General features: G+C 41.6%; 1 protein-coding gene across 2 annotated transcripts in view; it reads left to right on the top strand.

The window, feature by feature from the left end:
• cers6 (ceramide synthase 6) overlaps window positions 1-17982 on the top strand; it is a 327420-nt gene that overhangs the window by 240975 nt on the left and 68463 nt on the right. For both annotated transcript variants that reach the window (XM_063052361.1, XM_063052362.1), the window contains one exon: window positions 14424-14516. In XM_063052361.1, the coding sequence (XP_062908431.1) occupies window positions 14424-14516 (93 nt within the window). The remainder of the gene's footprint in view (window positions 1-14423; window positions 14517-17982) is intronic.

A 17982-nucleotide genomic window follows, 5' to 3' on the forward strand; every position in this document is an offset into this window, starting at 1 on the left:
AACTCCCTGAATCTGTTTTCCTACCTTTTCCTACCTATGTCATTGGTACCAATATGTACCACGACCTCACATACATATATACATACAGTGACAATAAAAAATATTCACCCACCCCTCCCCCTTGGAAATTTTCATGTTTTATTGTTTTACAACATTGAATAACAGTGGATTTAATTTGTTTTTTGACACTAATCAACAGAAAAGACTTGTGTCAAAGTGAAAACAATTTCTACAAACTAATCTAAATTAAATTGATCAAAATAATTGATTGCATAATTACTCACCTTCCCTCAAGTCAGTATTTAGTAGCAGTACCTTTGCAAGCAATTACAGCCTTGAGTCTGTGTGGATAAGTGTCTATCAGCTTTGCACATCTGGACACTGCAATTTTTTCCCATTCTTCTTTACAAAACTGCTCAAGCTCTGTCAGATTGCATTGGGATTGTGAGCAGACAGCCCTTTTCAAGTTCAGCCATAAATTCACAATTGGATTGAGGTCTGGACTCAGACTTGGCCACTACAGTATATTAACTTCATTGTTTTCAAGTCATTCCTGTGTAACTTTGGCTTTATGCATGGGGTTATTGTCTTGCTGGAAAATAAATCTTCTCCCAAGTCGTAGTTCTCTTGCAGACTGCGTCAGGTTTTCCTCCAGAATTTCTCTGTATTTTGATGCATTCATTTTACTCTCTACTTTCAAAAGCCTTGCGGGCTCTGCTGCAGTGAAGCATCCCCATAGCATGATGCAGCCACCACTATGCTTCACGGTAGGGATGGTGGTTTTTGATGGTTTGCAGTGTTTGGCTTACACTAAACATATCATTTAGTTTGATGGACAAAAAACTCAATTTTGGTTTCATCAGACCATAGAACATTCTTCCATCTGACTTCAGAATCTCCCACATGCCTTCTGGCAAACTCTAGCCAAGATTTCATGTGAGATTTTTTTCAACATGGCTTTCTCTTTGCTACTCTCCCATAAAGCTGCAACTGGTGAAGCACCCAGGCTGCAGTCTCTCCCACCTCAGCCACTTAAGCTTGTAACTCCTCCAGAATTGTCGTAGATCTTTGGTGACCTCCCTTATTAGTCCTCTTGTTGCATGGTCACTTGGTTTTTGAGGATGGCCAGCTCTAGGCAGATTTACAGCTGTGCCATATTCTTTCCATTTCCTGATGTTTGACATAACTGCACTCCAAGGGATATTGAGAGACTAGGAAATTTTCTTGTATCCATCTCCTGACTTGTGATTTACAATACCTTTTCATGGAGTTGCGGGAGTGTTCTTTTATCTTCGTGATGTAGTTTTTGTCTGGATACTGACTCGCCAGCATTTGGACATTCCAGATACTGGTGTATTTTAACTACAGTCAGTTGAAACACCTTGACTGCACACAGGTGATCTCCATTTAACTAATTATGTGACTTTTTGAAAACCAGTTGGCTGCATCAGTGATGATCTGGTGTGTCATATCAAGGGGGTGAATACTTATGCAATCAGTAATTTTCTGTTTTATATTTGTAATGAATTTAGATCGCTTTGTAGAGATCTGTTTTCACTTTGACACAAAAGAGTCTTTTCCTGTCAGCAAGAAAGTATTATGGGATTGAAAACCCTATTACTGTACTATAAATGTGCTTGTTACTGTTGTAATTAGATGACCAAATCTCATTTCATTAGTGCTAATAGGCAATAAAGAGTCATGTTTCAGAATCAAGGAGGACATGTTGAGATTGAGTTGCTGAAAAATATGTTGGATAACCGCCTGGAGGTGAACTGGTATAATGCCTCAGTTTCACCGAGAGATTAACAAAGAGGAAATTATTGCGGTATTCATGATATACAGCTGTGTTTAACAAGAATGCCTAATCATGTATGCCCTCAAAAATTATGAATTTGGCAAAAGTCCAGCTTAAATTTGTGTTAGAGTGGCTTATACTCAGAATGACAGTTCACAGTGGGGACAAAATCAATGTGTCGTCAGAAAGTCATCACCTCTTCAAGGACACACTTCAAAAATGCACACTATGACTGTGAAGGAAGAGACACTGCAGGAGAAAGGGAAAGAGAAAGTTTCATAATCCTATGACTGGGATAGTGAGGTCTTAGAACTGACTTATATGCCAGGAGGGATGTCTTGCGTGCTGAGGGAATGGCTACAGACCCATAACGATCACATTCAAAAGGCTGGGTAGGTAGTGGCTGAAATGATAAACCCTGCAAAAGTTGCAAACTCCATCGGGTCCATCTTAGGCATCATCAAGCTTCCAGGAAGCCTTCAAAAGGTGATGCTTCAAAAAGGCCGCATCCATTATTAAGGAACCCCATTACCTACGACATGTCCTCTTTTCATTGCTACCATCAGGGTCATCTATTTGTCATCTATATCAATGATCTGGATGATAATGTGGTAAATTGGATCAGCAAGTTTGCTGATGATACAAAGATTGGAGGTGTAGTAGACAGTGAGGAAGGTTTTCAGAGCCTGCAGAGGGACTTGGACCAGCTGGAAAAATGGGCTGAAAAATGGCAGATGGAGTTTAATACTGACAAGTGTGAGGTATTGCACGTTGGAAGGACAAACCAAGGTAGAACATACAGGGTTAATGGTAAGGCACTGAGGAGTGCAGTGGAACAGAGGGATCTGGGAATACAGATACAAAATTCCCTAAAAGTGTCGTCACAGGTAGATAGGGTCGTAAAGAGAGCTTTTGGTACATTGGCCTTTATTAATCAAAGTATTGAGTATAAGAGCTGGAATGTTATGATGAGGTTGTATAAGGCATTGGTGAGGCTGAATTTGGAGTATTGTGTTCAGTTTTGGTCACCAAATTACAGGAAGGATATAAATAAGGTTGAAAGAGTGCAGAGAAGGTTTACAAGGATGTTGCCGGGACTTGAGAAACTCAGTTACAGAGAAAGGTTGAATAGGTTAGGACTTTATTCCCTGGAGCGTAGAAGAATGAGGGGAGATTTGATAGAGGTATATAAAATTATGATGGGTATAGATAGAGTGAATGCAAGCAGGCTTTTTCCACTGAGGCAAGGGGAGAAAAAAACCAGAGGACATGGGTTAAGGGTGAGGGGGGAAAAGTTTAAAGGGAACATTGGGGGGGCTTCTTCACACAGAGAGTGGTGGGAGTATGGAATGAGCTGCCAGACGAGGTGGTAAATGTGGGTTCTTTTTTAACATTTAAGAATAAATTGGACAGATACATGGATGGGAGGTGTATGGAGGGATATGGTCCGTGTGCAGGTCAGTGGGACTAGGCAGAAAATGGTTCGGCACAGCCAAGAAGGGCCAAAGGGCCTGTTTCTGTGCTGTAGTTTCTATGGTTCTATGGTTTCTATGGAGGAGGTGCAGGTGCCTGAAGACACACACTCAACAATTCAGGAACAGTTACTTTTCCTCTGCCATCAGATTTCTGGATGAATATTGAACTCCTGAACACGACATCACTACTTTTTCTTCTTTTTTTGCCCTTGTTTTGCACATCTTATTTAATTTATTTATATATATTTCTTATTGTAATTTATAGTTTTTATTAGTATGTATTGCCATGTACTGCTGATGCTGAACAACAAACTTCATGACTTATGCCAGTGATATTAAATATGATTCTGATTCTGATATTTTCTGGTTAAGTAGAATGTATTATATCCTTATTGTGTTTTGTTTGGTTTCTGTATATCATGCTACTTCAAGGCAAAAATGGACTTAGACTTGGGCTATAATATGTATTTTAATGTGACTGTATTTTTTACTGGTGTCTTATATGTGCCATATTTGCCTTGGGCTGTGAATGACTACTGGTACAGTGTTTGCACACTAGCCCCACAGTAACATTGTTTTGTTTGGCTGTATTCACGAGTATTGATGTGTTTGGTTGAATGATAATTAAACTTGAACTTCAAAAAATTCAGGATAGAGTGAAAAGAAGGTGAGAGTGTATAATACGTTTTTAAAAATCAGGCAAACACAAGGGAACATAGCTTTAAGGTGCTTGGAAATAGGTATGGAGTGGATGTCAGGGGTAAGTTTTTCACGCACAGAGAGTGTTGGGCGTGTGGAATGCACTGCCGGCGGTGGTGGTGGAAGCGGATACAACAGGGTCTTTTAAGAGCCTCTTAGATAGGTACGTGGAGCTTAGTAAAATAGAGGGATATCCGCTGGGGAAGTCCTAGGCAATTTCTAGAAAAGGTTACATGGCTGGTACGAACCATTGTGGGCCGAAAGGGCCTGTAATGTGCTGTAAATTTCTATGTTCAATGTTCTAGCTATAAAATAAGTCCTTATCTGTAAATGATAATAAATGGTTTTATTTTTAAATTCCATCAAAGCAAGGTGACTATAGTTGGCTTTGAAAAACAAGCAGGAATTTACTGCCTCCAGTTCCAATAAACTTTAGAAGCAATATCCTAAACATGTCTGGAGTATGTACAACTTTGAACAGAACACAAACTATTTTTTATATATATATATATATTTATATATATCTCACTTTAATAACTTATTTGAAAGTTATTTGCAGGTGGAGACAGGTGGGATAAAATGTGTTTCATTGATACAATAAGATTGATGGGAATTGGAGAAAGGAAAGGACTGTAAGGGATAAAGTTACAAGCTGAGCTTGACTTTATTATCTTTTGTGAAGTCATATAACTTTTGTTTAAATGCTTTCAATCTTTGGGCAAGACTTCCAGTATTCTGCCTTTCATATTCCATTGGGAGCAGGAAGGGAATGGGTAATGTAAAATCAGGAAAATCTGAAAAATGTTGCAGCAGGCAATCTTTTAAAATAGTCACTGAATTAACATCAATTTCACTGGGCAGCAGAGATTTTGCTTCCTGAATACTTTGTGTGCATTTTATGGATTTTAGGCTGCTAATCTTGAAAATCTCCATGAAATTTCCCTATCACACACCTTTTGTTTGAAATCACTTTTACTTGTTATTTTAATGCATAGTTCTGGTCAATTAAAATGTTGCCCTCAATGTAAGGTGTGTTCTATCTTGACCAGGCATGCCTGAGCATGCTCAGGCAGGGAATATGTTGCATGGCAGGGCAGGTTTTAGAAATGCTTTATAGACTTTGTAGTCTAGAGCAGACAGATGAAGATGCTTTGATGCATGAGCCAGGAATGGAAAACGACACTGATACTACTGCAGATTCTGAACCCTTTATGTCGAGTGAGCCTCATGTGATAACTCAATCTGAGATAAATGACCTGGTCAGACTTGGGTTTTCAAAGGCAGGAGCAGAATTACTGAGTCCAAGACTGCAAGGATGGAATCTGCTGTCACCAGGAACAAAAATTTCCGTGAAGGATTTTGATATTTGAGACAGATGTTTCCCAAAAAACTGATGCTGAAATTAAGGAAGACATTTTGTTGGTCAACAAATCAGACAGGTGATCAATGACAGGTGTTTCGAAGAACTTCTAGTGGGATCAGAGGAAATCACATGGAAGGCATTCAAGGATGTTGTTGAAAATTTTTTTCTTGGCAACAACAGAGCACCAAACTACATGCATCTGGTTGACAACATGCTTCAAGCATACAAGACCATGAAGTGTAACATGTTACTAAAGATTCATGTTCAGCATTCTCATTTAAACAACTTCCCTGCAAATCTTGGCACTGTCAATGACAAGCATGGTGAAAGATTTCACCAGGACATTGCGGCCATGGAGAATTGGTATCAGGGCAAATGGAATCCATCAATGCTGGCTGAATATTGCTGGACACTTAAGCAAGAAACTCAGACACTGAGTACAAACAATAATCATCAAGCAAACATTTTTAGCTCAGTTGAACTGTTGCAAAGCATCAGCACCATTATGCAATTAAATGCATTATATTCAATAAAAGTTAATTGCTTGTTTCTCCAAATTCCTACGTGATACTAGTAGTCTGAAATTATATTTGTGTTCAGGTTCAAGCAGTCTATCATAAACAAAAACAGTTTTGAGGAAGCAACACTTTTTTAAAAATTTGCTGTCCAGTGTTTTCATTGCTCCCAACTGCTAAGCTCTAACAGACCAAATGACAACTGCGTGATACAATTTCAACTCCAAGGTATAAAGAACATGTCAAATGTGCAGTTTGAGGAAATTTTAAGTTGGGAACTAAAGAAAGTACCAGAGTGGAATCCAAACCAAAATTGTGGCTCCTCTCAATTACGCCAGACATATCTGATGTGTTGCTGAGACCTGTGAATGCTCAGAATAATATTTGTTCTTCAAAGTAAAATTTGTCGCCACATACAACCCTGAGATTCTTTTCCCTGTGGGCATACTTAGCAAATCTATAGAACAGTAAATATAAACAGGATCAATGAACAACAAACTGTGCAAATGCAAATATAAGTAAATAGAAATAAATAACAAGAGCATGAAATAAGACAAAGAGTCCTTAAAGTGAGACCATCAGTTGTGGGAACACCAGAAATAGAACGAGTGTAGTTATCCCCCTTTGTTCTAGAGCCTGATGGTTGAAGGGTATTAACTGTTCTGGAACATGGTGGTGTGAGTCCTGAGGTACCTATACCTTCGACCTAATGAGAGCAGCAAGAAAGGCGCATGGCTTGGGTGGTGAGGATCTTTTCTATGGCAGTGTTTCATCTAGATATGCTCAGTGGTTGGGAGGGTTTTACCTGTGATGTACTGGGGTGAATCCACTACCTTTTGCAGGATTTTCCATTCAAAGGCATTGGTGTTCCCATACCAGGCCATAATGCAGCCAGCTAGTCACCTCAATAAGTGTATGTACAATTCCCACCGACCTCCTCACTGTACCTCTGTTATCAGTACATCACCGCACAAAGCAGCGTACTTTACAGGCAAAGCCAGCCTCTCCCTCCCATCATCTGCCAATATGTTCTCAGCTGATGCACGTTAGTATTTGAAGCCCATGAGAACTCTGCCAAGGGTCTTTCCACATCCATCATGGTGAACTGGGACTCACAGCAGATGTGAGTGATAATAGAGATGGAGGGAGAACTTCAAAACAGTGGATGCAGTGGCACCAAATGTGAACCTCCCCTTTCATATAATCTATCCTGCACTCCTCCCTTAGAATTTCTTACTAGCCATAACCACTGCCCATTCTGTCATTCATCGTGGACTACTGCACAACTAAAGTTCTGATATCTGTTAAAGCTGGTGGATGTCAGAACAGTCAGGTTTTCTTTGATATTATTGATTTTCTGAAGCATACAAAAACTTCTTGTGTCCAGTAGTGCTTCAAGGGGGCTGGACATGGCAAACATTAACTTTAGCGTCCCAGACAACATCGACCCACTGCAAACAGTCTACAGTTGATGTCATCTCCTTGGCTCCACTCTTACCTTGGAGCATCACATCAGTCAAGGCACCTATGTTCAACGATTATTTATTAACTACAGCTCAGCCTTCAGTACCACCAATCTTCTAGACCAGGTGTAGGAGCCACGCACCTGTTCTCCATCTGTATTGTATTCTGTGTTAGATATTTATTATGTACATGAGTGGGGGCATGGTAAAAGCAAACTACTACTACGTCGACTCAGACCTAGGGGGCCGGCTTCGGGCACGCTGACGGACTCTCCACTCCTCCCTCTCCCTCATCAGTGTGTTCAGTTCATCTGCATTAGCCGCGCCGCTGTCTTCTAGGAGCGTGTTGACCATAGTCTTGGGAGGGCGCCCAGGATTCATCCTCCCATGCTTGGGCTCCCACATGGTGACGAGGCAAAGGGAAGCAAAGGGAATAAGTTATGTATTCTAATCACAGACAAGAGAAAATCTACAGATACTGGAAATCCAAGCAACACACACAAAATGCTGGAGGAACTCAGCAGGCCAGGCAGCATCTATGGGAAAAAAGTACAGTCAACATTTTGGGCTGAGACCCTTCAGCAGGACTGGAGAAAAAATGCTGAGGAGTAGATTTAAGAGGTCGGGGGGAGGGGAGAGAGAACCACCAGGTGATAGGTGAAACTGGGAGGGGGAAGGATGAAGTGCAGATCTGGGAATTTGATTGGTGAAAGAGATGCAGGGCTGGAGAAGGGGGAATCTGATAGGAGAGGACAGAAGTCTATGGAAGAAAGAAAAAGGGAGAGGAGCACCAGAGGGAGGTGATGAGCAGGCAAGGAGATAAGGTGAGAGAGGGAAAAGGGGATGGAGATCATTTTGAGGCAGTTTGTAGACAGAGGCCAACATACGTTGTATCTTTTTCTGTCTGCCTCAATAACGCTCAATTATGCTTAGCTTACACTTGTGTGCGCTTAAGTTTCATCACTTCAAGATTGTATGTTTGCTGTTACTAATAAAGAATCAAATAAAGAATTTGACTTTTGGAGCAGTCATTGGAGCTGGTGGTGCGTCATGCAAGTGTAACAAATCCGTAGGGTCACAGGCTAGTGGCAATGCTTTGGTTTTGCCGCGACTGTAGTCCGCAGCTGGTTCCCTAACTCCCTGACCCACACACCAGAATGGGTAATAGTAAACAGCAGCACCTCCTCCATGAATACTCTCAACACCGGTGCCCCACGAGGCAGTGTATTCCGCCCCACACCCTGCACTCTGTACATTCTTGACCACGTGGCCAGCTTCTGCTCTAATTCCATAAGGCACAGGAGCAGGATTAGGCCACTTGGCTCTCTAGTCAGCTCCACCATTCAATCATGGCTGATCTTCTCTTCCCTCCTCAACCCCATTGCCCAGCCTTCTCCCCGTAACCTTTGATGTTGTGTCCAATCAAGAACCTATCAATCTCTGCCTTAAATACACCCAATGGCCTGGCCTCCACAGCCGCCTGCGGTAACAAGTTCCATAAATTCTCCATCATTTGTCTAAAGAAATTTCTCCGCACCTCTGTTTTAAATGGACATCTCTCTATCCTGAGGCTGTGCCGTCTTGTCCTGGACTCTGCTGCTGTGGAAAACATCCTTTCTATATCTACTCCGTCTAGGCCTTAAACATTCGAAAGGTTTCAATGAGATCCCTCCTCACCCTTTTCAATTCTAGTGAGTACAGGAGCAGAGCTATCCAATGTTCCTCTTATGATAACCCTTTCATTCCCAGAATCATCCTTGTAAGCAGCCTCTAGATCCTCTCCAAAGCCAGCATATCTTTTCTCAGATGAGGAGCCCAAAACTGTTCACAATTCTCAAGGTGAGGCTGCACCAGAGCCTTATAAAGCCTCAGTATCACATCCCTGCTCTTGAAATCAATGCTAACATTGCATTTGCCTTCCTCACCACCAACTCTAGCTACCAGTTAACCTTTAGTGTGTTCTACACAAGGACTCCCAAGTCTCTTTGCATCTCAGATTTTTGGATTTTCTTCCTGTTTAGAAAATAGTCTACATATAGACTGTGATAAGACTGCTGAACGGATCCTGACCCGGATCTGGGCTGTACCCTCCAAATATCCAGACCTGCCTCTCGGCTTTTTTGCACTACCTTACTTTCTATTTTTCTAGTTTCTATTTATGATTTATAATTTAAATTTTTAATATTTACTAATTTTAGCTATTTTTAATCATTTTAATATTTAATATTTGTAATCCAGGGAGTGGGAAGCGCAGAATCAAATATCGCTGTGATGATTGTACGTTCTAGTACCAATTGTTTGGCGACAATAAAATATAAAGTATAAAGCATATTTACTTCTACTACCAAAGTGTATTTCATTTGCCCATTATCCTAATCTGTCTAAGTCGCTCTGCATCCTACCTGTTTCATCAACACTACCTGTCCCTCCTCCAGTCTTCATATCATCTGCAAACTTGGCAACAAAGCCACTAACTCAATCATCTAAATCATTGATGTACAGCATTGGAAGAAGTGGTCCCAATACCAACCATTGCAGAACACCACTAGTCAATGGCAGCCAATCAGACAAGGATCTTTTTATTCCCACTTGCTGCCTCCTACCAATCAGACAATGCTCTAACCATGTTAGTGACATTCCTGTAACACAATGGGCACTTAACTTGGTAAGCAGCCTCATGTGTGGCACCTTGTCAAAAGCCTTCTGAAAGTCCAAATATACAACATCCAATGCATCCTCTTTATGGATCTTACTTGTAATCTCCTCAAAGAATTCCAACAGGTTTGTCAGGCAAGATTTTTCATCAAGGAAACCACACTGACTTGTCCTGTGTCACCAAGTACTCCATAAACTCATCCTTAACAATTGACTCCAACATCTTCCCAACCACTGAGGTCAGGCTAACTGGTCTATAACTTCCTTTCTGTTGCCTTCCTCCTTTCTTAACGGGTGGAGGCACATTTGCAATTTTCCAGTTCTCTGGCACCATGGCAGACTCCAATGAATTTTGAAAGATCATTGATAATGCCACCACAATCTCTACTGCTACACCTTTCAGAACCCTAGGGTGCAGTTCATCTGGTCCTGGTGACTTATGTACCCTGAGGTCTTTCAACTTTTTGAGCACCTTCTTTCTTGTAACAGTAACTGCACCCACTTCTCTTCCTTCACACACTACAACATCAGGCACACTGCTAGAGTCTTCCACAATGAAGACTGACACAAAATACTCATTTAGTTCGTCGGCCATCTCCTTGTCCCCTGTTATTATTTCTCCTGCCTCATTCTCTAGTGGTCCTATATCCACTCTCATTTCTCTTATTTTTTACGTACTTGAAAAAAAGCTTTTACTATCCACTTTGATATTGTTTGCTAGCTTGCTTTCATATTTCATGTTTTCCCTTCTAATGATTCTTGTAGTTGCTCTCTGTAGGTTTTTAAAAGCTTCCCAATCTTCTGTGTTCTGGCTAATGTTTGCTTTGTTGTATGGCCTCTCTTTTGATTTTATATTAGCTTTGACTTCCCTTGTTGGCCACAGTTGTACAATTTTGCCATTTGAGTATTTCTTCATTTTTGGAATACATCTGTCCTGCACGTTCCTCATTTTTCCCAGAAATTCACACCATTGCTGCTCTGCTGACATCCCTGCCTGCAGCTCCTACCAGTTTACTTTGACCAACTCCTCTCTCGTCCCACTGTAATTTCCTTTACTCCACTGAAATACTGCTACATCAGACTTTACTTTCTCTCTATCAAATTTCAAGTTGAACTCTATCATATTGTGATCTCTGGTTCCTAAGGGTTATTTTAACCTTGAGCTCCCTAATCACCCCCGGTTCATTACATAACGCCCAATCCAGTATAGCTGATCCTCTAGCAGGCTCAACGACAAACTGCTCTAAAAAGCCATCTGTTAGACGTTCAACAACCTCACTCTCCTAAGATCTCTTTCCAACCTGATTTTCCCCAATTGATCTGCATGTTGAATTCTCCCATGATTCTCATAACATTGTCCTTTTGACAGGCCTTTTCTATTTGCTGTGTAATCTGTGGTCTACATCCCAACTACCATAGGGAGCCCTATATATAGTTGTCATCAGGGTCCTTTTACCCCCGCAGTTTCTTAACTCAAACCACAAGGATTCCACATTTTCTGATGCTATGTCACATCTTTCCCCTGATTTGATGCCATTCTTTACCAACAGAGCCACACCATCCCCTCAGCCTACCTTCTTATCCCTCAGAATCAATGTGTAACCTTGGACTTTCAGCTCCCAACTACAATAATCCTTAAGCCACGATTCAGTGATGGCCACATGATACCTGACAATCTGTAATTGTGCAACACGATCATCCACCTTATTTGTTATACTCTGCATTGAGATATAACACTTTGAGTACTGTATTTTGTACCCTTTTTGATTCTGCATCCCTAATGCACTGATTCTCACCCTGTTGGCTGCAATTTTGTCCTGTCGTCTGCCTGCCTTCCTGATAGTCTGACTGTATGCTATCTTTGCTTTTTTTACCATCCATCCTTTCCCGAGTCCCTTCATTCAGGTTCCCACCCCGCTGCCAAATTAATTTAAGCCCTCACTAACAGCTCTAACAAACCTGCCCGTGAGAATATTTGTCCCCCTCGGGTTCAGGTACAACCCGTCACTTTTGTACAGGTTATACATCCCCCAGAAGAGATCCCAATGATCCAAGAACTTGAAGCCCTGCCCTCTACACAGCTTCTCAGCCACGCATTAATCTGCTAGATCATCCTGTTTCTACCCTCACTAGCACATGGCACAGGTAGCAATCCAGAAGTTACTATCCTGAAGATCCTGCTTCTCAGTTTTCTACCTAGCTCTCTAAATTCTCTCTTCAGGACCTCATTGCTTTTCCTTCATATGTCACTGGCACCAATACGTACCAGGACATCTGCCTGCTCTCCCTTCCTCTCTAAAATGTTGTGGGCGCGATCCAAGACATCCCTGACCCTGGCAACATACCATCCAGGTGTTCCGTTCGTGTCCACAGAATCTCCTGTCGGTTCCCCAAACTATTGAGTCTCCTATCACTACTGCTCCCCTCTTCTCCCTCATTCCCTCCTGCACCACTGACCGATGCTCAGTGCCAGTAACCAGGTCTCCATGGCACTCTCCTGGGAGATCATCCCCCACAACAGTATCCAAAACTGTATACCTATTATTGAGGGGAATGGCCACAGGGGTGTCTATTCACATTTCCATTTCTCCTGACAGTCACCCAGCTAATCTCCTGAAACTTCGAAGTGACCCTGTAACTCTGATCGATCATCTCCTCTCACTCCCATACAAGCCGAAGGTCATCCAGCCGCTGCTCCAGATCCCTAACACGGTCTTCAAGGAGGTTCAGCCGGATGCACTTCACACAGATATAGTTCCCTGGGAGACTCTGGGTCTCCCAGGATTCCAACATCCAGCATGAAGAACACACAACGGCCATTTACTACACTAAGTACAGTGAGAGAGATAAAAAGGGAAGCTTAACAGTAACTTACCTTGTCAACCAAAGCCTCCTTTGTGAGCCAAGACCTAACACTCCTACTCTCGCCACTAGCCTACTCCCAACAATTGCTGCCTCGTTTGTTCCTTCTGTACTTTTATTTAATTCACTGTGCTCTGCTTCTGCTGTTGATTGGGCCTCCATCTACAAGTTTACTGATGGTCTCAAATGACAATGAGTTGGAGTACAGGAAGGAGAGCCTAGTGACATGTTGTCACGACAACAACCTTTCTCTCAATGTCAGCTAAGTAAAAGAGCTGGTCATTGACTTCATGAAGGGTGTGGTGCTTATGCTCCTGTTTATATCAACATTATTGAGGTTGAGAGGGGTGAAAGTTTTAAGTTCCTAGGAGTGAACATCACCGGTAGCCCATCCAACGCTACAGACAAGAAAGCTCACCTGCGCCCTTATTTCTTCAGAAGGCTAAAGAAATTTGGCATGTCCCCATCAACTGTTATAAATTTTTATTAATGGACCATAGAGAGCATTGTATCTGGATGCAGAATGGCTTGATGTGGCAGCTGCTCTGCCTGAGACCACAAGAAAATGCCGAGAGTTGTGGACACAGCCCAGCACCCCACAGAAACCAGCCTCCCCTCCATGGTTTCTACCTATACTTCTCACTGCAGCCAGCATAATCAAAGATCCCATCCACCCCAGTCATTCTCTCTTTCTCCCTCCTTTGGGCAGAAGATGCAAAAGTATGAAAGCACATATCACCAATTCAAGAATAGCTTTTATCCAGTTGTATAAGGCTATTGAAAATTTCCCTATTATGAGAAGATGGACTCTTGTCCACATAATCTACCTCATTGTTACTTTGTGCGTCATAGTCTACCTGCACTGGTCTTTCTCTGTATTGTAACACTTGATTCTATAGTCAGTTATTGTTTTAACTTTACTACCTCAATGTACCATTGTAATGAATTGATCTCGATAGATAGTATGCAAGACGAGTTTTCCACTGTACCTTATTACTTGTAACAATAATAAACCAATTTACTTCAAAAAATCAAATTATCAATTTTAAAATATATAAACGATTAAGCATTGAAATAAATAGATCACACAAAGCAAAACACTTTTAAACAATTAAGAATATTAGTGCAATCACAAATAATTTTAAAATACTAATTTACATTGCTCTTACTTTTTGTGCTCTTAGCTATCAATGCAAGTTTCTTTTCTAGTGAGTAGTCGTCACAACTGAAGAATCCGATATCTATGCTCCAGAAGGCTGATGCTAGGTCTCTGGCTGCAAAGTATGCGGCATTCTCATTTGTTCTTGTTTAAGCCAGGGTTTGAAAGGTTATGGGGAGAAGGCAGGAGAATGGGGTTGAAAGAGGTAATGGTGAAATGGGGTAGCAGACTCGATGGACCAAATGGCCTAACTCTGTTCATATGTCTTTTGGCCTTACGCATGGGAACCCTGAGCTTGCGGGTGTTTGCAGTGGGGGACTGTTGGCTGTTAACTGTACAAAAATGCAGATATACCAGTTTGTACCATTATTTAGAGTAAATGGCCGCATCGCTACCAAGAGGCAATGTACTTAATGCTTTCCCTTTCTCAACAGCCTCTCCCGTCTGATCTTCACTACTATTACATCATGGAGCTGGCATTCTACTGGTCTTCAATGTTCTCTCAGTTTACTGATGTCAAAAGGAAGGTAAGAATGTTGCACATGGCAAAGGTTTGTGTTAACTCCTCATTATACATCAATCCATGTATCATTATTTATATACAGATGCACATGATATTACTTAAAGTGTCATCGAGTCATAGAAAAGCACAAGAAAGAAACAGGCCCTTTGGCCCATCTAATCCATAGCAAGTCATTTAAGCTGCCAACGTCCATTGACCCATTGACCCATTGACCATAGCCCTCCACACCCCTACCATCCATGTACCTGTTCAAACTCCTCTTAAGCATTGAAATCAAGCTTGTGTGCTCCATTTGCTCTGGCAGATTGTTCCGCGCCCTCACAACCCATGACCTCTAGTTGCATTCCCACCCAACCTCTATGGAAAAACCTGCTTGCATTTACCCTATCTATACCCCTCATATTTTGTACACCTCTATCAAATCTCCTCCCAATCTTCTACATTCCAAGGAATAAAGTCCTAACCTATTCAATCTTCCTCTATAACTCAGATCCTCCAGATCAGCCAATATCCTTGTATATTTATTCAGATGTAAAGAAAATCCCTATAAATAAATATTGTATGAAGCCATACCTTCATTTCTCCACAGTCTTATTGCATTTTTTGATTATCTTTCTGTGCTTTTACCCCATTGTGGCTATCCCTTTCTCACTTTGGGGATACTTAACCATTAAGCTGATGAAGTAGAAATTTTTAATGGTTATTACAAGATTAACTTTGCTTATTGCACATAATGAAGGCTTTTAAGGGTGATCTGGACCAAATACTGCTTTTAGTGGGATATATATGAAAATGGAATTAGAATTATAGAGTCATAGAAAACTACAGCACAGAAATAGGCCTTTTGGCCCATCCAGTCCATGCTGAACCATTTAAATTACCTAGTCCTATCGATCCATGTCATCATCATCATCAGGTGCCATGCCCAGTTTGAGCTTTGACTTCCATGGCCCACACACTCCTGTTTTGGGTCAAGTGGATCAATTCATTGGTATTCATTTCCAATTCTCTGGCTGCTGTCTCCATCATCATTTGTCTTTGCCTTCCTTTTGCTTTCTTCCCTTCAATCTTTCCCATAATTACTGTGCATTCTAACTCCTCTTTCCTAATCATATGTCCAATGAAGTTACATTGCCTTTCCATGAGCTCATACATTATTTCTCTTTTTGTGCTTGCTCTGTTCATGACATCCTCGTTAGATATTCGTTTCGTCTATAATATTCTTTGCATCCTCCTCAAAAACCACATCTCTGCTGCTTCAATTCATTTCCTCATGTTACTAGATATTGTCCAACATTCTGATCCATATAACGTAACAGGATAAATGTAACAGTTCAGTACTCTGAGGAGGGTTGTCATGCCTAGTTTAGTGCTGGTCAGTATACTCTTCATTCTCATAACCCATGTACCTATCCAAATTCATTGCTCAATGTTATTTTTAGCAAGGGCACTCAATAGAATCCAATGATTCAACCTTCTTTAGACTGACAACACAAACAACCCAATCTTGCAGATGATGGTAGCTATTCTGCAATCTGTTCTCAGCTTGGTGTCAACATCAACACAGCTCGCAATGCAAAAGCATCTTTTGGATTCCAGTAGAATTAGCTATTGGGTATGAAGTTGTAATAAAGGTTATGAGGAAATGAAGAATGAAATTATCCTTGGTAAACTCTGAATATTATTCGTCAATGAGGCAGAACTGTGCTTTATCTGACTGGACTCTCATGTCCAGCAAATCATTTAGGAATCGAGTGTGATATCAAATGGTCAAACAAGATATGAATGTTTTAGATTGTCAAGCAAGATTTTAAAGTGTTTATGTCACTGACATCCAACATTAAATAAATTACGATTCTGCACAATTTAATTATTTGAAAACTTTGGAAGTAATGATTATTTAAGATAAATTTAAAGATAGGAAGAACAGAAAATACTCAGTACCATGAAAGAAGAAAAACAGGGTTAACATTTGAGGTTAATGGTGTTTCATCAACTGCTACAGATTGTTATCCTCTATTGTGTAAAAAATGTGGTGAGCATTGGTCTTCAAGAAGTTACTAATTCCTCGGAAAGACAGAAACCTGACAGAAGGAATACAATTGAAATTTGCTGGTTACACGGTGTACTTGTAAATGTGATTAGCTTGTTGACAAACCCTGCAGTAAGAAAATGTTTCACAATGACAGACTGACAGATTTTTATCACTACTAATCTCACGCTATAAAATTTTAATATATTCAGCTGCAATGCATCTCACATTTGCCATACATTGATAAAGACTGCTTGATTAAGGAACAATTATCAACGCTATTTATAATATGAATAAATATAAAATTAGCAACATTAGAATCTCTTTCTCCTGCTTGAACTTACTAAACACACTACCATCTTACTGGTTACCATCTTAGTAGAATGGTGGTGTCCTTGATTGCAGCGGCTTCTACGGGGCCAACCAAAGGTGATAGTGCCCTTTTTAAATGTATTTTTCATGATCATAGGACTCTGCTGGTCTTATGACCAAGAAGTTAAACTAAGAAGTTAAAGTAGTGCAGGTCTACCCCATCAGTGAGTTGTTTGTTGGCGAAGAAACTGCAGGAGCTGGACTTGGTGCGGATCGTGCTGCTGCCTGCGTCAGAGAGATGTTGGAGGGGTTGGTGCTTGAAGGTAGTGTGCAGTCCAACAGCTAGTGATCAGCTGGGTCTCTTTTCTTGAGATTGAAAGACCCTGTTGGACGTTGTTACTGTGGAATGCTGCAAGTCTGATTCACTGATTTATTGGTGAACAGCAGGGGCGGACAGTGGGGGAGCTGCGTGGCCTCGGTAGTAGAGAAGGCTAGGCCTCAAGCCACGGTGTCACCTGTCTACAGCTGCCCAGAAGAGAGGCATCAAAGACAGTGATGCCCGCTGGAGACGGTGTGGTACGGCATCCAAGCTGGAGATGGTGCTGCCCCCTACTGTTTGCTTGGCAGAAGACAAGCCGTATTGTGTCAGGACTGTAGACTGAGGCAATATTCCTGTACTCAGGGACTTGGACTGTAATTTGCTGATATATTATATGTGCTTTTCAGGTCAGGTCACTCGTCGTAACCCAGCACTACCTGTCGCATGGTCGGGTGGTCGGCGACTAAACCGGCTCCCCCACCAGGCTTGCCTGGCGACGAGGGCGGCTAGGCACCCTGCAGAATGAAAAACTAGACCTGTCAAAGGGCAGATGAACCCTCTCGTAGGGTCAACGGCCATCTAGCAAACACGTGCCATGAAATGTGGAAAGGGCATCCCTTGCATCGAAGCTTGGTCTGGCCATTCACTGCAACAGAACTTGCCCCAGCCGTCTTGGACCCCACTATGCTGCTGGATCCGGGAGGGGATGTCGAGAGGGTGGGTCTGGACCTGTGCAACCCCCTACTCACCTAAAATCCATTCATGCACACGCTGTTCTTTTCTGAGGAGTGGGGTATCCCACCCCAC

This window comes from Mobula hypostoma, chromosome 6, assembly GCF_963921235.1.
Source record: "Mobula hypostoma chromosome 6, sMobHyp1.1, whole genome shotgun sequence".
Taxonomy (NCBI): domain Eukaryota; kingdom Metazoa; phylum Chordata; class Chondrichthyes; order Myliobatiformes; family Myliobatidae; genus Mobula; species Mobula hypostoma.